This window comes from Phaethon lepturus, unplaced genomic scaffold (assembly GCF_000687285.1).
Source record: "Phaethon lepturus isolate BGI_N335 unplaced genomic scaffold, ASM68728v1 scaffold5863, whole genome shotgun sequence".
NCBI classification, from domain to species: Eukaryota; Metazoa; Chordata; class Aves; order Phaethontiformes; family Phaethontidae; genus Phaethon; species Phaethon lepturus.
This window is the reverse complement of record NW_010529638.1, coordinates 25,010-48,184: the sequence shown is the minus strand read 5'-3', so window position 1 is coordinate 48,184 and position 23,175 is coordinate 25,010. Positions and strand designations below refer to the sequence as shown.

Genomic DNA, 23,175 nt, shown 5'->3' with positions numbered 1-23,175 from the left:
AAAATCATTACACTACTGCACAGCTCCGTTATTAAAAATAATTGTCTGACAAGTTGCAAGGGTCTGTTTTTGTAGCCACCATTCATTGCAAGGAGCCTACGCCAAAGGCTTTCTGACTGACAGTCAATTATTTCTCCTTTTAATACAGCTGTTGGATCAACAGTGGTTTCAGATACTGGACAGCCTGTCACGAGACTTGCAGCTGTGTGACTTGTCTGATACAACATTAACTGACAAATGCCACAAATCACACTTGCATATGCATTTACAGATCCGTATATCAATCTAAGCATGTACAATACAGAGACACCACTGTTGTCGAGGGAAACCTCTCTCTTCAGTATCTGCTTTCACAGATGCTGTGACAGCTGTACGAGACACTACTGAAATGGCACTCTGGTTCACTGAAAGGGACGGCTTTTCCAGATAAAAAACCCCTGAAGTGGTCTTTTTCAGACTAGGGTTGCTAAAGACATAATCTGTTTTGACAAATGCTTTAAGAAAAGTATAAATGTCCCTTTTTCCCAGTCTGCCTCAATATTCTCATTCTTCTTTATCCACAGATTGCTGTGTCATATAAATCCCTTTGTTCTGGGATCAGATAAGCATTTGTTTTTCTCAGTGCCAGTCAGTAAGGGCTTGATCCTTACTCCCAGACAAAAGAAGAACTCCTGGTGGCTTCAACAGACACTGATCAAGCATAAAAACCCTGTAACTGCCATTAAATTATTGCAGAGACAATAGGTAATATGAACACAGGGAATCCCTGCAGCCTGACAGAAACACCAGTATCATTGTATAAATCCTTTCCATTAACACCATCTGGATTTGGGAACTGGTTCTCTTTCTGGAAATCAGTAATACAGTGTAAAACCAAACTGTTCTGGTTTCTTTTGCCAGCACATGACACATTTGTTTATGCACAGCTTTATCCTTCAATAGCCATAACTATTCAAAATAAAGATTAAAGTAAATTACTTTAAAGAAAAGAAGCACTCACATGCCATTTACAGACTCCTTTTTCCTCGCTTTATACACTTATAGAAGATACATATTATTCAGTATAATCCAATCAATTTAATGGTAAAGAGCTATTCCTATTTTTCTCAAATGACACTGGTTTCAGGTACATCACCAGGTGTGTGGAAGATATCTATATTACTTATCAGTTTCTGATTTTGAATGCTATACTTGGGCTCCAAACATAATGCAATATGGTTTAATAAACATGAAATGTGATTTCACTGGATCAAATATTTATAAATTAATCAATCAAGTCCCTCATTGTGTGATCAAGGAAAATCAACCAATGGCTAAAATATTATCAAATTCATTAACTAAGATATGATTAAATAGGAGTATCTCCTACTGTCTAGCAGGCAGACAGAAAAAGAACCCCTACATAATCTAATATGCACCTGATTTTCACCTGAGGAAAATATCCCCATTACACTTTTCCTGGGGTAGAGTCTCTATTATCAGTTATTCAACTGCCTTCTGTAACATTCAGAAGTTCACCTTTAATCTACTTACTTCAAACAACAAAACCTGAGCTGTTGATCATCTTATAGATGAACTATTTGCAAGAAACCAATGATGCTGACTATCTCAGATAGCAAGGCACAGCACAATAAGCTTAATTCTTAGACATGCACTAAAAATTATGATCCAGGACAATCTGATTATATCATAAAGAGAAGGAAAAAAAAAAACCAACCTGAAAAACAAATACTAAAGTCAAATTAGGCAAAAGTTGTATTTTTAAAGAAAAAGTAATTTTGTTCCATAATCTTTTTGCAGCAATCCATGTTTTAAATTACAATACAATGATACTTTAAAGTAGTGAATATCCTGAAGAAGGAAAGGAGTTTTCCATTCAATTACCAAATAATTCAATAGAGTTGGAAAAGGGTGAAAGACCTACGCTACCTCGGCAGAGCAGAAAAATGAGAAGTACCAAACACTTCTTCTAAAAGTACTTCTTAAAAAAATAATCACAATCCATGCCCTAATACTCATGACCGCACTTAAGATATTCCTTGGAGGATTTAGTAAACCAGATTATCAGATAATAAAGGGGCTTGCATCAAGTAGTCAAATAAGCTTTTGTTAACAGTAATAGGATTTTAATCAATACAATGAAAATAAGATAATAAAGGATGAAGTGAAATCAGCATGAAAGGATTACTGTTTAAAATGACAGAACCATCAAAGGCTCAGAAAGAAAACACACTTCTGGACTCCTGGATGATGACTCCACCACTTCCCTGGGCAGCCTGTTCCAATGCTTGACCACTCTCTCAATGAAGAAATTTTTACTAGTACTCAGTCTAAACTTCCCCTGGTGCAACCTGAGGCCATTTCCTCTCATCCTATCACTACTAAGTTGGGAGAAGAGACCAACACCCACCTCACCACAACCCCTCTCAGGTAGTTATAGAGAGCGATAAGGTCTCCCCTCAGCCTCCTCTTCTCCAGACTGAACAACCCCAATTCCCTCAGCTCCTCATAAGACTTGTGCTCCAGACCCCTCACCAGCTTCGTTGCCCTTCTCTGGACACGCTCCAGCACCTCAACATCCTTCTTGTAGCGAGGGGCCCAAAACTGAACACAGGATTCAAGCTGCGGCCTCACCAGTGCCCAGTACAGGGGCACAATCACTTCCCTACTCCTGCTGGCCACACTATTCCTGATACAGGCCAGGACGTTGTTTTTGACCATTTCGAAAGATACTGTCAGTCAAAATAAGTATTTTTGCTGAAGTGCACAATTGTCTTTTGAGTACCGGAGAGACTTTGAACTCAAAAGCCAAAGTAAACTATTTTTATGTCTCTTAGGAGTAACTTAAAATAGAGTCTGTCTACTCTATCAAAATGATTTATTTGCTGACTCTTACTACATTACAAAATTGGGAGTATGAGAGCAACACTCTGGAATAAGTCAAAATGATCAGAGTAAAAACGGAAGCGGAGATGGCTCCCCTTTCCCACTCCCATCTCTTTCAGGCAGGCAGATTTCCAAAGGGTGTCCTCAAGGGCCAGCAACCAGAGTCCAAATTGTCTTTGATGTGTGAGTGAATGCAGGGACAGAATATAAAAGGCCAGGCGCCCTTCTCCTCCCTAACGGGTGAGCATGAATAATGAACAACCTCTGCTATAGCTGCTATCTCTGTGGACAGCAACAGGTCTTTCTCTACTTCTCTGAAGTACCTAAGACATGTTTATTTAATACATGACTGATAAATGACAAACCAATCTGGCTCACACACAAAAAGCTATACAATTACAAAGGATCATAAAACAAGAAGAGGAAAAAATAAACCGGTTATTTACTTCAAAGATGCTCAAGAGATATCAAAACACAAAGACTCCCATATCAAAGGATCAAGTACTGACAAGTTATAGAATAACACAAAAAAATACATAAAAGTGATGGTGATGCCATGGCTTTGTCCAATGTTTTCTCTTTTCTGTTGTACTTGAGTGAGGGAAGTAAGTGTAAGTGATGCTGAGTGTATACCAGAGCTGCTCTGAGAAGACAAGTATTTTGTTGACACAAAAAATGTGTACACAGAAGCATCCCAAAAAGCTTGGAGAAGCAGGTGTGGGGAAGAAGGTTTTAGAAATGAGCAAGCTGTTAAGTGGAAATGCAAACAAAGCATGTCTCGGGTTATATGACGTGGCTTAAATGTGAACTGAGGAATGAAAGCGTTGAAGGGCGTATATTATTCACGCATGGAAAGGCCTTCCTTGACCAGCATTCAATACCAAACACCAACCACATTTCAAGACAGACAGGCATACCTTTTAGAAGGCTTAGAGACAAGTAACATGAATTATCAGGAACACAAACAGCATTGCCCCAGGGCTGAGGAGTGAGAGTGATCTTGTTAGTGGATAATAGATTAGACATGGCAATAGTCTTCTTTTAACATGTAAAAGGGGATAAATCTTCCACCAAAATAGTGAAGTGTTTAAGTTCCAGAATAGACATCAGAGAAAATAACACCTGCCCAAAAAACTCCCAATAGTGATGACAGAGAAGCACTCGAATCAGCTTCCTTGGAAAAGCATGGAATCGCTGTGTTGCAGGTCTTGAAGAAATGGTGAGACAAACATCCATCTGGGATAACTTAGGCGCAGCTGAGGGGTTCAGTATTGGAACATATGGATTGATGAAATGACTTCTGTCTTAATTTCTGTGAAACCTCCCAAAACATCTGATAAAGCAATAGAAAGCTAAATCATATATTCTTGATGAATTAAGCTTGTTTAGAAGTAGTAATAAAAATTTTACAGCATCCCATTCCTGTGCATTATAGGAGGAGGGGGGAAGCCAGTAAAGGTCATAAAGTGTCCTTTTCTAATTTTTAAGGTATTCCTTATCAAAGCATCTGTGGTATGTCATTCAGAAGAACCAGTCTATCATGCAAAAATTGAACAGTTTAGACTTCATTAAGTGGAGAAAAAGAAGCAACTTTGAACCACGGTCCAAAGTTTAGTTACTCAATAGCAAGCCTGTGAACTTGTACTGCTCATGAAAACCTTGGATGCTAGTAAACTTCAACCATACAACAGGCTGAATACTAAAATGATAGATTTAAGCCTTCAAAGACAGGTCCAAAAGGTATTAGCTGTTAAAACAATGCTGACTAAAACATAACTTTTGTTAAGCAAAACTCAATTAATTTACAAAATTAATTCTGGGTAGAAGATAGAGAAAATAGTTTTACTGCCTCAGTAGAATATCATGGCACGATGTGAAACAACGTTGCTGAAAGACTGCACATTCTAAAGTCCATTAGAAAACTTTAATTTCAAAAGAATTAAAACCAAAACGAAACACTTCTAAAATCTTCTTGGCTCCAGTAGATTTCATTAGCTAGAACGTATGTTGTATGACATGAAATGGACAACCTGAAAGGTCAACCAGAAAGATTGTCAGATTTGCTGCACCAACCACAATTTGCTAGGCTATATTTAAAACACATGAGCCTCACCAAGGCTAAGTATTGAATCAAGACATTTACATTAATAGGCCTTTGACAGACTAATACTCAATTTTTTTATACTATTATACTACACAGAAACCACACAACATGAGCACCGTTACAAGATATATAGCATATGGATACCATTAAAGCTCGATTATAACGAATACTTGCTCATTTATTTCGCTAAGCACTACTGCAAGGAACGTAGCAGCAGTTTCACAAATGTCAGCTGGAAATAGTAGCCTTTCATTTAATTTGCTGAAAGATTGTTCCCTCCTATTAACTTCCTCGTAAAGATGTGTCAGTGTTGTAACAATAAAAATGTAATTTTAACATGAAGTTTAAACCAATGAAGGCAAATTTCTGGAACAAACTGCTTAGCTGGCTCACTAGCCTCTTTTTATTTCCTTCTCAATAGCTCTCAAACTACCCTACCATTGTACACGTCTCATTTTGTCTCTACCCTCTGCCATCTGGATTCCTACAGTGACATCCATGTGTCTATGGCATCTACTGCTGGGATTTTATTCTGCTTGTTGGTGGGCAGCAGATTGTTTAATATAGAGCAAACCGACTATTCTGTTAAGTCTCTAAAAATTACATACAGTTATACTGTATTCTCTAAGCCAGGTCCACTCAGTTAGGTTATGGTGTACTACAGCGAGCAAGGTCTCCTCATCAAAAAGCCGTAAACATGAGGTTGTTCATTTTTTAATGTGAGATTACAGTAAGAACATAGGAGAACACCACATATTTTGGACGTTGGCTAGGTGCATCCACCTGACCCAACACAAAGATGACAGTCCACATCAGCCTGCTGGATTAAGGAGTAAAAAGTCAGATTGCTTGTTTTCTGCAACAGAAAGATATGCTTGTAAATTCCTACTCTTCTCTACCCTTATACAAGTCAGCCTGTAATGAGATAAAGGTCAGTCAGAGCCGAACACAATCGCGGAAGTATTGCTCATTGGGTCATTCATTCTTAAGGTTGACTGGCCAGGCATTAGCTGTCTGCTATAGTCATTCCAAATTATATCGCAATATTAGAAAAGAAAAAAAAAAATAGCAGAGATTCAGCCTACACAGAACCCAGTGATCACCCCAACACTGGCAGGCGCCGGTACCAAGAGGCACACTCACTTGAAATGCTCACCCAGCCGTAACATTGATACAATAATGCCATACAGTTAATATGAATGCATACAGGATTTTTAGTAACAACTCACTGCAAAAAAGCATAGAGAAAATCCAGAACAATCTCAGCAGATACAGATTCTTCGGTAATCCTTATTTCTCCTGATGGAAGAATTCAGCCTCTTCTTTTACAGTTCCTTTCTCAATATGAATAACATGCTGGCCATCACAGCAGAAACCCAACGATACGACAGTGGATCAGCTTTCAAAGTTACATGCACATGCAACTGATCAGCAACCAGGAGATTAAAAAGAAAAAACTTAAAAGTTTTTCTTTAAAAAAAGAAGGGAAAAAAGGGCCATTAAAAGCCAGCCTATCTATCAAAACTGGACAGAAAGATTGAAGTGTTGCAGTTAACATTCCATATCTTTTAACGAGGAGAAACCACTGATAGCTACAAAAAGCCTTGAGGCATGCATATATATGACTAAATTTGCTTTTGGAGGATTTCTTGGACTGCACTACCCATGTCAGTTCTGCAACCATCCATTTTGTCAGCACAACTGAATGAATTAAACCCTGGATATCACTTAGGGTTATATTTTGTCTGACATACCTACAAACTAATTCTGTAATGTGTGCTCTTTGTCAGCTGTAGTATCTGGTAGTACACGAAAGCGCGTAATGCAAGTATAGCTGATCTAACTAATAGTTACAGCATGACCAAACTGATTTACAGTACTGGAGTATCTAATCCACCACAGAATGACTTCAAAGAATACGTAAGACACTTCAGAACATCTCTTTCTCAAAATAGCTGCATTTCATCACAGAATCACTAAGGCTGGAAAGGACCTTCAAGATCATCAAGTCCAACCATTAACCCAACGGCACCGTGTCCCCTAAACCATGTCCTGAAGCACCACATCCACACATTTTTTGAATACCTCCAGAGATGGTGACTCCACCACCTCCCTGGGCAGCCTGTTCCAGTGCTTGACCACCCTCTCGGTGAAGAAATTTTTCCTAATATCCAATCTAAACCTCCCCTGGTGCAACTTGAGGCCATTTCCTCTCGTCCTAATGTAACTATTCTTATTTTGCTGTGTGCAAACTGAGCTGTATTACTGTGAATGCTCATGAAAGTTGTTACATCAGTGAGTGCAAAGAAAACACTTTGCAAAGTAGAAAAAAAACCAATACAAAAACTTAAGATACTGAAGAAATAGTTTAAAGCAAACAAAAATAATGAAAATATTAATAGTTTACAACCATGTGCCTAAACAGAAACCAAAAAAAGCCGAATTTGCTACAGTGTTTCTTCATTTGATTTGTTGCAAAATTAATTGTTCAGTATGACTAACGCAATAAACTGCATTGTTGCCCATTTTTTATTTTGAAATACAAACTAATTTATTCAATGAAAATTTTTTAATGTAGAGAACGATATGGAATATTTCAGGATCCTAAAATCACTGATATGACACTAGCTGCAAAGCACAATTAGAAGAAGGCATAAGATGGCGAACACCACCATGCATGTTGTTGTTTGTTTGTGTCTCCGAGAGTTTTTCATAAAGCAAACAGAACATGAGATCTGCCTGAATCTTACTCTCTACCACTAAAACAACAGAATTTCCTAGTAGGTCCTGTATAAAATTCCAAGGCCTTTATTTGATTAGAGCCTCAGTAACTCCCTTCCCCCACAATCCCTTATATATTTTATCATCATTATTGAATAACCAAATCTTTTCATTTCAGCTTAAAATCTTTCATTTGTGTGACGCTCTGCTCATCTTGAGCTGGATCAAACAAAAGATGTAGAAGGCTTTGCTTTATTTTAGATATCTAAGACCAGGTTTATGATTGCCACATGTCATGAGAACAAGTAGGTCAAAGGTGCTGAGAAAATACTCACTTTCGGGCACTTCTGTTTTTATCCATAAACTACAGCATAGCAGGTGGGGAAGACAGAGAAACACTTCAGAAGCTCACTCCTGAGCTGAACTGACCTGCTAATGAAGTCATACACATTGATTCCTTGATCTGAATTATTCACAAGCCCTTAAGCCATAACATACTCACCATACACCCATCAGTAAGATCAGACTGATTTAAACTCTATAGCTAATGCTTTCTTTCAAAGGAAGCAATAACCTAGGGAGCTAAAGCACATGTCCAAGAAGTGAAAGACCTTGGTTCAGTTCTCCTCCAGCTGAGGAGGTTCAAACCCATGCCTACTAAATTCCTGGAGAATGTCTTAAGTACTAGGTGAGAAGCTGTGCTGGCAAAGGCTGTCCGTCTTTTCTCCTGTTGAAATTGTGTCATAAAACAACCAAAAGGACAGATTCACTGGGCTGAAAACTCCTGGCTTTTGGTCTCCCAGAAAACATTATCTAATGATTTCCTAATGAACACTCAAACACCAACAAAAGCCCTAAAACAAGACAAGGAAACCCCCCAAAAGTCTTACATAAATAAAGCAGGTTTTATTAACTGTTCACTGACAATGTAAGGATACGGAATAGTTTTGGACAGTTTTCAGAGTCTGATCTACATAGATGCTTTGTGCTTTTTTCCCTTCAATTGTTAAAAATAATACTACATATGAACTTTATTGACAAGATTACAACACTTTGTTCACTAGTGTATTTTAGGAGATCAAATTTGATAGTAGAAAAACCATTCAAACTGCTTAAGAGCATTTTCTCTTAGCAATTCCACTGCCAGGATCCTACTTCTAATTTTTGTTCAGTAGCATTTGATTTCCAATAGATGAAAGGCACTGAGCATGGGGTGATCCTTGCTCACCCCATAAGGGGTATGGTGATAAGGTGATAACCTTCATACCTCATAAAGAAGGCAAGAAGGGCACAAACACTCCCTCACTCAAGTCACTTTGCCATGCTAATTCAATACATCTAGGTAATTTCTATTTTGCCTCTGTGCTTCTGAAAAACATTTATGGATGAGTTATGAAAAACACAAACTAATATGACCATTACAGTAATTGCATTGGTTAGGTTTATTAATTTGTCACAATTATGTCAATAAGAGTCTTGGTAACACTGTTATATTACTTGATTAGTTTTGAAAGTGATTATCCTAAGAACTCTATTTAGAGAAGCCCTGAGAAGGACCCGAGGGTGTTGGCTGATGAAAAGCTGGACATGAGCTGGCAATGCGCGCTGGCAGCCCACAAGGCCAACCGTATCCTGGGCTGCACCCAAAGCAAAGGCAGTTTGGCCAGCAGGTCAAGGGAGGTGATTCTGCCCCTCCACTCCACTCTGGTGAGACCCCACCTGGAGTCCTGCGTCCAGTTCTGGAGCCCTCAGCACAGGAAAGACATGGATCCGTTGGAGCGGGTCCAGAGGAGGGCCACAAAAACGATGAGAGGGATGGAACACCTCTCCTGTGAAGACAGGCTGAGAGAGTTGGGATTGCTCAGTCTGGAGAAGAGAAGGCTCTGGAGAGGCCTTCTTGCAGCCTTCCAATACCTGAAGTGGGCCTACAAGAAAGCTGGAAAGGGGCTTCTTACAAGGGCATGTAGCGATAGAACAAGGGGTAATGGTTTTAAACTGAAAGAGGGTAGATTTAGATTAGATATGGGGAAGAAATTTTTCACAGTGAGGGTGGTGAGACACTGGAACAGGTTGTGCAGAGAAGCTGTGGATGTCCCAACCCTGGAAGTGTTCAAGGCCAGATTGGATGGGGCTTTGAGCAACCTGGTCTAGTGGAAGATGTCCCTGCTTCACTGCAGTGGGATTGGAACCAGGTGATGTTTAAGGTCCCTTCCAACCCAAACCATTCTACGATTCTGTAACTGGAAGGTACATTAAATTTGTTTGTACATTACATGCACAGGGTACATTAAATTCTCAGTAGCATTTTAAGATTATTCAACATATGCAGGTCAATTACCACTAATCACTGTTTCATACAACTGCTTCATAAGAAACTTCAGTACAACACTGAAAAAGAATAAAAGAAGGTTCTAAAAAGCACAACTGAACTTCAGTTCACATTTTTATAGTAAAAGGCTGTATCTAACATCTAAATTGTTAAAAGCATTCTGAAATAGAAAATATTCTAAAACTTTGAGTGAAGATTAAAGAACAGTTGTCTACCTTAAAACAGATGATGATAATTTGTCAGGACTGCCAAATTACTGAATTGCACTAACTGCACTCATGCCCAGCTGCACATTAATTACCAGATTAGAAAGTTATAATTAATTTTCTTAATATCACTACACTGCTTTTCTTCCTTGAGTTAATAAAAACAGATTGCAATCAATCTTTGTTAATTCATGCTGCAGAACAGAACTGCTGTAGCTATTTCCATATGCGAAAAGCACCACATGCGTCGTTCTTGGTGTAATACCCTGCCTAGAAGCTGTACCTTCTGACATTTTAATGAAGTGTTGTAATAAGGCAAATAAATTATAAATTATAATTTGACTTAATATAGCGAATAGAAAAACTACATAGGCTTAAAAATGAATTTTTAAAGAATCTTTTTAATGACAAAATTCAGAAGTGGATAGTATTTCAACATATTTTCAACTAGAAAAGAGGTTTTACTTGGAGTTGCCTTGTTGAAAGACTTCACTGCCGAGGCTTTTTAAATTTCTTCATCAGATGACTTTGTCATTAGAAACCATTAAAAATGCTCCATACCTGTCTGGCCTTCACAGAGCACAAATTGCACGGAATTTCAAGAACTAGCAAAGGAAAACAACTTTATAGAGGTACATACTAAACTTTATCAGAGTTCTGATCAAGAGCATTCAGTTATAAACACTACAAGGATAATTAATGCAGCATTGAAGCAGCATACATTTTCCTGTGTTCATATCTGTATTAGTATCAAAAGGTGTTTTTATAAGATGGAAAGGATTATTCAAGGGTTTTCATGAGAGAAAAGGAGAACCGGGTAAAATCAACGTGCCTTTCTTAATCTTCTATTTATGCCTGAAAGTTGTTCTTTTTCTGCAGCTTCACTATTTCTTTCTGAAAAATTATTTCTTTTCTCTCCTTGCTTTCCCCCCTTTGCAAAAGATAGGAACACGTGTGGAAACATGAGAATTATGACATCATGGCTTCCAAAGAGTGGTAATCTATTTTATTCTGACCTAATAGAAATCTTCATGTGGTCAGATTATATGTCAGAGAGGGAAGACTTAATATTCAATAGCAAAGAAGGCTGAAAATGTTTGGAGTTTGGGTTTGGGTTTTTTTAATGTTTCTAAGGTCTTTCAGGGGATGTTAAAAAACAAGTAATTCTATATGTGACAGAAACTGGAGATAAGAAAAGGTTTTTTTATAGAATATATAGTCTTCAGCAGCAAAGTCAAGCACAACCTTTTTTTTAATTTATCCTTTCTCCCAAATTTCCCTAAAGCAGACCAATTTGCCTTACACTATTTAATGTTATAAATATGTGTTATACATATACACACGCATATATATGTAAAACATCTGTAAGTGTAAAGATACACACGCACACATAGACACCCCTGAATGTATACCAAAACATGCCTAAGAATAGCTTGATTACCACACCTTCCAGAATACTCAAGTACTTAAATATGTTCAAGACCTTAAGGAACAATGTATTACATGACAGTACAATAGGAGAGGGAGGATTTATGGATCAACCCTTCCATAAAGCAACTTAGCTTAAGGTAGCACTCTAGTGTATTGGGTTCTCTCTAGCATGCCCACGTTTTGGGTACTGCAGAGAAGCAAATCAACTAGGCAATCTCAAAAAGAAGATGGAGGGAGGGAGGGATGAGAGGGAAGGGAGGAGAGGGAGGGAAGGGCTGAAAAACAGTCAGCCCAGAAGTCTCAGAAGACATAAGTGGGACAATACCCTGCACAGTTCCCAAACATTAATTTTCACAAGTTATGAAGCTGAAACATCTGAAAAAAGACTCAGAGAAGCAGCCCATAGATCTGGAAAACATGATTCATCCAGGATTCAGATTCCTCTTATGGAAGATGTGGGGGCAAGGGCAGAATCAGTAGAAAAAACTTCCATCAGAGCTGAAATCACCACTGTGTGCTTCTCCTCCAAAACAAAAATGGATTAGAAGCGGGCAGCAAGCATGGAAAAGGAGTAGGAGGGTTAGAAAATACATAAATTAGAACAGGATCAAAGATGGATTGCAATAGTTCTCGATTTACAGAAAACATACAACTAAAAGGCACTGGATGATCCCAGAAGCTTGTAATAAAAACTTGCAATTTAGATTAAGGATTCAGATAAGGCCTGGATGCTGAAGACACTACGAGAAACGATGTAGCTGTTTTCCAACCAAAACCAGTGCCATGACATTGACTAACACTAAGATAACCAAAGTAACAAGCACAGAACTACCGGTACCTGTATTTAATGCTGAAATTATTATTTAAAAACAAGGATGTGTTCTGTATTCAGCTGGGTGTATGAAGCTGGTTATAAACCTGAGAAAATCCAACTAATGATCAGCAATTACACAAGCAAGGAAGACAATAATCCTTCCACCATTTTAGGATTCCTGAAAAGAAAAGAAACTCCACAAGTCTCAACAAATGCTTGAATAATTAACAAATAATAAACTTCAATTTCTTTAAAATCTAAAGATAAAAATCAATCTGCATGAATGTTCTCATTATTCTGATATAGCAGACTGATTTCTAGAGAAAAAGATAGCCTATTTTATGCCATTATGCTAACAAGTTAGACAGTCAAAGTATAGCGCTTGGTAGTTCTCAATCCTTATTAACCACCACAGCATAAAGATGCTTAAACCAGACTAGGGGGAAAAAAAACCCCAAACAAACAAACCAAACCCCTCCCCCCCGCCAAAACAGACCACATACCTTTCCATTTTGAAATTTATTTTTAAGAATGACCTGCTCAATCGGAGAATTAGCCAGGTAGAAGTATTAAAGTAATTCTGCTAAAATACACAAGCAAACAGTTTGTAAGTGCCTCCTCTCCCCTTCTCATGGTCATTTAAAGAGTTCCCTAATTAGAAAGGAGAAAATGTACACACATTGTATCAAATACACAAAATGAATAATTCGTAAGTGCCTTTACAATTTGCCAGTTAAAAAATTCTTAGTTGAAACAATTCTAACACAACTATCATTTTTAGATGACCTATTTCCCCAAGGTGACTTGAATTGTGGTGGAAGTGACCGAGAAGTGCCTGTGCTCATTTTATTTATTTAATGAAACCTGAAGTCTGTATCAGTTGATTTCCTTCCCTCTGAAGGAAGCCTCTTCCACCAGTCACGTTTTGTCTATCATAAATTATCATTTACTGGATACAGATTAAAATTAGGACATACACGATACAAGCAATTGAAAGAGAAATGATCTTTATCCAGTGCAAAGATTAATGTGCCTACACTCAGGTGTCAGAGTTCCCAGCACAGTCAATACCGTCAAGGAAGGGCCACTCAGCAGGCCAGAGACTGGGCGTTTATTTCGGGGCAGGACAACCGCTCCTCCGGCTGCTTCGCAGTGCCTGGCTCCCTCATGACTAACGGGAGCTGGTTCCTGCTGCGCTGGTAAACGTACGAACGTGTCTCGTGAACCGAGCCCCATCCTGCGCATCTGTACGTACAGCTCCAGCTCTCAAATATGTTTGGCAACGCAGTTCTAAGGGTTCCCTGGCATGACGTCGGCAGTGGGAAAGTAAGCCATACAAATAACTCCTGATTATCTGGCAATATTGAGGTGAGAGCAGCCGTTATCCAGCTAAAGCAGGAACACAAGCAACACCAACATCTATATACTGATTTATAAAATCCTACTTTCAATAAATGCAATTTCAAAATCTGGCAGGCAGATTACTTTGGGGAGCAAGAGCAGTTTTAACTATCAGGAAGCAAACTGAGGATCTGATGCAACTTTCCCATACTCATCACCATCCACCCTATGTCACTGTGTTTCAACGAGGGCCTGGTTAATTTACAACCAGACTAGTAGAAAATGTCAAGTACCTGGTTGGTACTTGCCACCTGTTGGTACAGAACATGGGTGACCGGGATGAACTTCCTACTCCTGGTCGCTTCTAGGGCAAAACACAGAACACTGCAACCTGCTTACCCCGACTCAAGCTCCCCCCGGCTTCCCAGCGCAGAAAACTTTCCTATCTTCTTTATAATCAACATGCAAAAAAAAGCCATTTCCCATCCTTTCTAAGCCATCGAGACAAAAATTTGTGATAGCTGGGGAAGGTTTTGATACGCTGAAGCATCTGCTGTGGAGGGGGGCAAAACCCATGAAGTGAAGACTGAGACCCTCCTGTAACCAGCTGGCTTCTGCGAGATTGTCTGGCAGAAGGTTTGTTTTGTTTTATAAAAGGACGCTACCTATTGTTTTCACCACAGAGAGCTATGAAGTGTTTGCAGTCATACGGTTTATGCCGAGGAATCGCATTACTAATACTGACACAGGGTTTTACACAGACAAGCAGTATGATAATTACAAACTTGTAAGCACTTATACTCACATTTCAGTGCACTAAGAAACTGGGGGGAACGAGTGTTTGAACTTAGAATTTGGGACCAGAATCGCTTTTCTTTAGTTCTTTGGCTATAAAGAAAGCACTTGAACAGAGAGAGATATTCTGCAGCAGCAACAATAGGTCCCAAACCCTTCCTGTGTTATTGCCAGAGGGCAGCCTCCCACACAAATTCAGCATTACAACATCGAATTGAAGCTGCTGTTGGAATAATACAGTTTAACATTATGGGCTATCACCAAAATAATATTTTTCTTGGTTCTTACCCCCCCCCAACAGATATGTTCCTTGAACTATCTCATGGAATTTTTCTGATATTTTTATGAAGAGATTTTTTGCATTTCTCCATGGCAAATCAGACACCACCACAGGTCAAAAATATCTATCCTGAAAACTGCACGTATGTGTACTGATACCTACAATCAGAAAATCTTAATTTTAATAACACTCTCAGGCCATTTTTTTTTTTATTTTATGTGTGACCCTGGAAGAATTATTTGTAGAAACTCAAAGGAAAAAATGAAAGCTCTTTGTTCTTTTTAAATGAAATACAGTTTTACAATAGTTCATTTGATTGTTGAATATAAAACACCAGCCATGCAATGCAGAACAGGCTACTCATTTCAAATAAGGCAAAGACATGGCAAGTAATTTGCTTACTGTGATGTTCTAAAAGACTGAAATTGCTAATCAGATGGCATATAACATTGTGATATCAAAATGCCCCAAACACAAAACTATTTTTTCAAGTTTATTTTGCATCCAGTACTGACTCAAGAAATGTAAAGTTGTTTATGAATCATGCAATGAATCAGCCGATTAACCAGCACCCAAAATGGCAGTGCTGAAAAGATGTACCCTTTGCTGAAATCGTCCTTGTCACTAGTTACCTATAAATTAGGATGGAATTCATTTCCTCAATTCAAAAAGTCAGTTCTTCCAATTATTTGCCTATGGTCTTCTTTAGTCAATGGAAAGAGGCCTGTATCTCTAGAAGGCAAATCATTCTATCCCAAAACATACATTTAACACCAGACAAATAATTTTTAGGTCGGTAAAGTTCAGCTAGAATTTGTCTCTTTGCATCCAGTGCTAATGCAAATACACACTGTGATCCAAGTGCCTGAAGGACAAAGTCCGGTTTCAGTTGGCCTCAATATCAAAATCCTTTATGTTACTATCACCACTTCAATTTATGACATCAGTGGAACATTTGCCAAAACCACACACACACAAAAGCTTTATTAAGCATGAAACTAGACTACTTTTAGCTTTTTCTTCTAAGGTAGTTTTGTTTCCTTCCTCTAAAATTATGCCCAAATTAGATAGAAGGGTTAATATTAAAGATTCCATCTAAGCACATCTTCTGCATGGTCCTACAATGACAATGAGTGCTTGCTGAGTCACTAGAACAAGTAAAATCATGAATCGCTAATTCTTGTAAAGAAAGTGATATCATACAGTCAACTTGATGCTTAGGAAAATGTTGCAAAATAATGCAACATTCATATTTCAGGCATTTCTGATAGCGTAAGTGAAGGAACTAAGCTGTCCAAAAACATTTACAGAATTTCCGTGTTTGGACCCTTTCTTTACATTTTCAAACTTTCCCAGTGCTTTAAGATTCCTGTGCAAATGATAAAGGAATATCCTCTTAAGTGCATTGATTATGCTGTTTTAGAAGTCGTCCCAGAACTCAGAGAACCATTCTGTTATACTCGAAGATTTACATCTTTTCTTAAGAATACTAGAGTTCTTCTAATGAGGTAGGACACCAAAGACATTTTGAAGGCCATCTGTTCCTCAAGTGATTTAGGTACATGAGACCTTAAACATGTTCTGAAACTGAGTATTACTTTGAATTTTCAAAATATTTTCAAGCAATTTCCATTGCTCGAAGACCAACATTTGATACCTCAGTGGTTGGTTTATCAGCCACATTTCCTCCTAGGCAGAAGTTCCTGACAGGTAAGTTCCTTTAAATGCCCACAACCTAAAATATTGCCAGTACTCTGAAACATCAGAGTGTGTGCCCCAGAAGGGAACAAAACCTGTGCCTGTGTCGCTGTGGCATTTTAACATAAAATCCCTCGCAAAAGCCGCCAGGCTCTGTTGGGCAAACCAGGCTGGTGGGCCTGGAAAGGCCTGTGGCATAATTTAAATATTCTGTACAAAATGTCATAATTTAAAAAAAAATAATTAAAAAAAAAAAGACGACCTTGCTTTCAAATCATGCTGACAACATCCCAATAGCATAAATATTGCAGTTTTGTCACTTCCATCCTCAGTTAACTACAAATGAGTTAACTACTTTGTTCGAACAATTTAGCAAGCCCTCTGCTAACTCATTTCATAGAATATGTAATATTGAATTCTATTCAGGTCCACTGTTTATGTATAATCAATGCTGAAGCATAAAAGGCAAAAAATCGTACGCTGACATCCGACACAGTAAACATTTTACGTTTATGTCAAGTATATCTTATCACTCCCTGTGGCTTGATTTTAATACAAATTAATCAAATTTATTTCAAACGCGTCCTTTTTGACTTCTGTTAAGCTTCCCTGCTCTGACCCACTCCACCCATACCTCGTAGCTTGTCCACCTATACAGAACTTCCTGTGGTCCCTACATCCGTAAATGCTTACATTATTTACTTCTGTCACTGTACCAGTGGAACAAGCACAGTATCCTCCTTAGCGACAACAACATTTGCAAACAGGCTGGACATCCAAAAAAACCATTTCCAGTTTGTTCTGTTTTCAGAAATAAAAATATTATTTAGGCCAGTCGAAAACTTTTTCATTAAGGTAAGGCGTAACTATTTTTCAAAGCTTCAGATGCACTTAAAGTTTATACGATACATTGATTCTTCATAAAAAGCCAGGCACCTTAATGTCTAACAGTATTGCTATGTAGTAGCACACAAGGGATAATAAATAACCTTAAAAACTATTCAACTGGTCAATGTATAGAGCACAAACATTTTATGGAAAATAGATTCTTTCATATAAAGAAAACCCAGAAGCTTTTGGGTTGCTTATTAGAAAGTAGTAATGTGGTCTTACTGGAAAGAAGAGTGACTAAAAAAAGATACAAGTCTGCTTTCAAAGGGGGAAAAAGTGACATAAGGAGACAATTTCCAACCAAAAGAGAAAAAATATTGTACAGGATCTTATAGTCAGAAGTTTATTCCTGATTGATCCAACAGACTAACAACAATCCTGCTTCTTCTCTGTATTTCACAGCTGGGTGTCATCCCATAAACACAAGCCTCATACAGCTTCCTTTTTAATAGTTACAAGGTGTAAAAAATAAATAGACACATTAAAAATGTGACTTGATCCTGTGAACATGATGCAAGCTGGATATTTTTTAAGATTACTTAACTCAGTAAAAAAGTTATATCAGATTTTTTTATTTCTATAAATCTGAGAGGCATATTGCAGAAATACACAAGAAATCTGATTGCTCAGTTATAACTTGAAGTTTTTAGGGAGAAAGCAAAATGAAAATTTTAGCCTGTAGAAGCCAGATTGCCATGGCTTACTGAGAAGAAAAATAAAGGATCATGAACTAGTGGTATTTTAAGCTGTTCTAGTTGCTGTTTTAGAAGTACTGAAGATGAAATATCTAAACAAAGTATTTGGGTGAGGGAGGAAAATAAATAGGTAAGAAAGTACATAAATACTAAGTGGCTTTGCCAGCTTGTGCTCCTTATTCCCAAAAGAAGATTCAAACTTGTCTGTCAAGCCACCACTGCTTTATACACATTTTCCCCCCTGCAGCCTGTCTTTGTACCAACGTTTTCAGCCAGAATAGTCAACAAGCGCTACACAACACTGGTTACTCAAATAAGCAAGTGAGCTGTAAAAGGAACTTCAAATTTGGCAGTATAAGCAGAAGTGAAAAACAGATGCTGAAGATGAACTGAAGATACAGAGCAGTATCAAGAACATCAGAAATACAGAAATGAAACTGAAACATTTAGAAAGAAAGAAAAGGAAATCCCAGTACAAACTATCAATCTAAGTACTTAAACTGTACTTGAGACAAAATTTCACAAGCAAACACACTCAAGAATTGACGAATAATTTTAGCTGAAGAATAGTACAGTGAAGGTTTTAATATATTTGATAATTAGGGTTCCAGAAATAAGACAGTAAGTGTCCCATGGTCATTAAGTCATGAGGAAAGCAGCAGTATGAAGAAAAACGATGGAGAAGACAAAGAGTACAAGACTTCAGGTGTATGCCTTTGGTATGTAAGGACACGCTCAGACAAAAGCACATCTAGATGTTTACACACAGAGGCACCCAAGGAGAGAGGAAGTCTGGCTATGATGATACAGGACGAGCAGAGAAAACAAACTATTTTGTGAAGAACATTTGCAAAGTGAAACAAATATCCAGCTCATCTGTTTATCCAAAAATAGTAATTTAAAAATAATCACTGACACCCACAATCTATTGTGAGTGTCCTCCAATTTGAAGCACAAATCAAAATAAAATCAAATAAAATACTAATCAGAAATGAGGCATATTAGATCTGTAATATATGCAGGCTTCAGTGGCTTAGCATTTCCTAAGCCTGGATGACAGCATATTTGTTTACGCACAGTATTATGGAAGAGTCATCTATTGAAGGTCAAATCTAGACAGATGCACAAGGATTCAGAATGAAAAAACCAAGAACCTTGTATTTAATGTAACTTTTTCTGCCACAGCAAAGGAAGTTATCTTGGCAGAAATCCTCTTCCACTTTGGTGCAAGATAGGAAATTAATCCCTTTTGCATCACCATCTTGTAGTGTTTGTGGCTGACATTAGTAGTGCACCATGGCAGTTGTTGTGAGAAGTTAGGAACAAAACCATGAAGACCTACCACAGAATTTGAACTATTTGCAAAAAACATTGATATATTTAGTAGATAAGCAGGGATTTAGACAAGGGCTACATATAAGACAAATTTTTAGCCTAAATCCCTTGAATATATTTATGTACACTATGTAGAATAAGGTACTGTTGTACTGCAATTATGAACAGATGCTAGGGTTTCATACTCACAAGTTTTTCTAACAGCTTAAAAACAAATAGGAAACAAACCTCAAGCCGTTGTGCTATTGAACTTGTGCAGAACTCACTAAAGTCTGCTGAGAAGAAAGCGTTAGCATGCACGCAAATAACCAGTCAAAGCCCGAGGACCATCACCAGGCAGCAATTAATCAGCCGCTTCAACGAGGAGAAAGCTCAGGAGGCACTAAGTCCCTCCTGCTCCTGCACACAGATGTGCTTTTTGCCTCCTGCCTCACTTCTCTGTGAAAGGAAGGTGGAAGATAAGCCTGTCTGAACCGGGGGTTTCTGTAGGACTGGCTCTGGGCAGTTTGCTGGGAAGCCTGAAGCAAACACAGCCAAGCAAGCAAGCGCGCCAATGTACGTCCCACTTGGGAAAAGGCATACCCATAAACACAGCTCAAGCAGAAAGCAGAGGAAGATGCTGGCAAAAAACCCCACAACACAACACCAACGTATGCACATGTGAAATGCTCCTTAATTCACTTTCTTGTGACAGGTGGTGCTGGGGTTTATCTGCAGGATAAAGAAAGCTGATGTGTCCTCATGAATATACAAATATAACCCACAGGTGTAACTTCCAATATTCTTCCCCAGGCAGTGCAAAACAACATTTTCATTACCAGCAACAGTGCTAGCAGGCCTGAGGGGCAGACCAAGGAATTGCTGACAATTCAGCAACTGCTGACTCCAAGGTCTGGAGTCAGATACTGGAGGCCAGAGTGACATCAGGAGAGCATGCATCTCCTACAGCAAACATGCAGCTGCCTTCAAAGCACAACTGGCCAAAGCAAAACCACTCCTTGGGAGAGGGTGCAAAACAGCGAGTCAGTTGTGGCAGGTATTACTCTTCTTTCTTGATATGCTACTGAAGGACATGCTGATACTACTTTTGAGAACAGGTGAAAATAAGAGTACATAGTGGCTAGAAACCTTACCTTTTCAGAGTAGCACATGTCCTTTTGCTCCTACCCTACTTATAACAACACTAAAAACAATAGAGGACTTCAGGAAAAGCGATGAGCAACATACTAAGTGACAAAAAAGCTGCCTTGTTCACCTTTGAGGTGAATACATATATTACTATATGCATTCTTGTATGCACAATGTATACTTAAATTTCCTAACGTAAACTGTAGAACCAAGGATCTTACATCAACTTTTACCTAGCTGAAAAGACAGAAACTGTGCAGCAGTTGTAATAGTTCTGTGGTGAAGATGTTTCTACATAACTTTTTTATACGTTCCAGTTGTTTTACCTCTTAATATTAAGCAACGCCCAAGGTATCCCAGTAGGAGTGTTGAAAGCAGGTAGCAATTTCTCTCCAAGCTCTACCGCCTTCTTTCGGAAAACCTGGAAGTTAAGAAGAAACAAAAATTTGGAAAATGCATTGCTGCTCCCACTAAATTAATTTAGATAATACCATTATTGAGCATATGGTACAAGTCATCGCAGCACAATGAAGCATCCCTGCTTTTTTAGAGTGACGTCAAAGGAATGAAGCAGCACAACCCGTTTTCCACGACACGCCGTAACAGAAGAACTCACACAGCAAGGTCACCCGGTGACGATGCCCAGATGACCTGCGTCTGGCATGACCAGCATCAAGCCAGAGTCATCAGTGCGGCCAGACCCGCTCTGGGCCGCACAAAGCTCCTCACGTGCTCCCCGCCGTGCCTGCCCAGGCGCGCTGGGCTTGGGGAAGGGGGCCGCTAGCCAGGCACGCTGCTGGATCCAGGCTGGCTCGCAGAAACGCTGCCTTTGCTCTGCGCCAGGTTGGTGAACGGGGGCTCAGCGTGCCGTGGGAACTCGGGCTGTATCGCCGTGTACCTGCTGTACAGGCAGTCTGCGGCAAAAACACACCCAACATCCCCAAACCCCCCTCCAAAAAAAGAAAAACTGTGTTTTTGCAGCACCACAGTCTTCATGGACTCAGCTGGTTTTTACCCAGATGGTATCAATGCCACGATAAATAAAAATAATTGGACTTTTCCCTACAGATAACCGAGACTTAAATGATCTTTAGCATCTAAAGAGTTTCAGCTTTCATCTTAAAAACAGGAAGTAGAAAACCCCAAATGCTTAACATATGCCCACAAGAATGACAAACAATTTAACATCAGGAACTTTTATATCCAGAGTAAACCAGTGCCTAGTTAGAAAGCTAAAACAAAGAGCATTTTTCTCTTCTTCAACTGCCAGCTCAGCTCAGGTTATGTTAACCTGACTCTTTGAGCACCGGGTGCTCTAGTAAGAGAGTTTTTAATTAGAAGCAATATTGTTCCAACGTAAATATAGAAACCTATTTAGTGATTTCAATATGTGGATGTTCAAGGCCTATTTGCTTGGAATTACACTGGGATCCTTGTGCAACACTGAAAGGGATTATCCCAAGTGTAGTAGCCAAAATAGCAAAGTCACCTTCGTTGTTCTCTCTTTCTAATAATGGCTCCCTTCAATTCATTTCCCCCCCCCGACATATTTATGATGAATTTTTATTTATTTATGTATTAAAATTCAACTTGTACATCTGACGCATCTCACAGTGTAGCCAAGTACAGTACAGCAAATTTTCAGAGAAAGAAAAAAAATGTATATATGATTATGTGAATACATAAATAAAGATATTTTCTGGTCAAAACAAGATAATGAAGGAATTTCTTTCCACAGGAAAAAAACCCCAAACAATTTACAAAATCCCACTTTCTAAAAGCCACTTTGAGCAAAGGTTTTTGTTACTGAAAAATATGTGATCAGGAGAGAATATTAAGCTCTGGGATAATCACGTTTCCGTAAAGAAACTCCAGACTACCCCACAGTCTCTTCATATGACACAGATCTCAAGATTTCTGTGGCAACTGTCCAAAATTTAGAACTACAATACAAGATATTTTGAGGGAAGTTAAGTAATTTGAAGCCAAATTATCACTGGAGTCAGAAAACTCTTTTGAGTGGACTGCACGTGAGTGCTGGGAGAAACTTGAAGCAAGGCAGCAGGGAAAGCAATTTGCTTGGAAATCCCTTCATAATCCATGTTACTTCTGACTTCCCAGTTTACTGATTGTGTGGAATCAGTTACGGATTTGTGATCTTGATCCAGCATATAATTTGGTCTCCCCAAGGGTGAAGGGACACTCAGAAACAGTTGGTGCAGAACACAGTTACCTCTTAGTAGAGTTCCTTGAGAGGAGCACGGGACAGTGACCCCACCAGGAGCACACAAGCTTTCCCCTCGTTACTCGACGCAGCCACATTTTTTCACCTTGGTCTGTTGAACCCAAACCCACGCTTCGCTCTTTCAGCACAAGAAGGGCCTCCTCAGCCTTTCACAACATATGCTGCGATCGACGACTCAGCTTAGCTTAGCATCTCTGCCCTGAAACGCTGCAGTATTAACAGGAGGGCGGTTACGATGACCCTCCCAAGCAATGGGCACACAGGGACCCCGAATTT

General features: G+C 38.8%; 1 protein-coding gene across 1 annotated transcript in view; it reads right to left on the bottom strand.

The window, feature by feature from the left end:
- Window positions 1-23,175, bottom strand: part of LOC104618415 (mannosyl-oligosaccharide 1,2-alpha-mannosidase IA) — a gene marked incomplete at both ends in the record, with an annotated part of 65,410 nt that overhangs the window by 19,277 nt on the left and 22,958 nt on the right. The window contains one exon of the mRNA XM_010283996.1: window positions 20,981-21,075. Within this exon, the coding sequence (XP_010282298.1) occupies window positions 20,981-21,075 (95 nt within the window). The remainder of the gene's footprint in view (window positions 1-20,980; window positions 21,076-23,175) is intronic.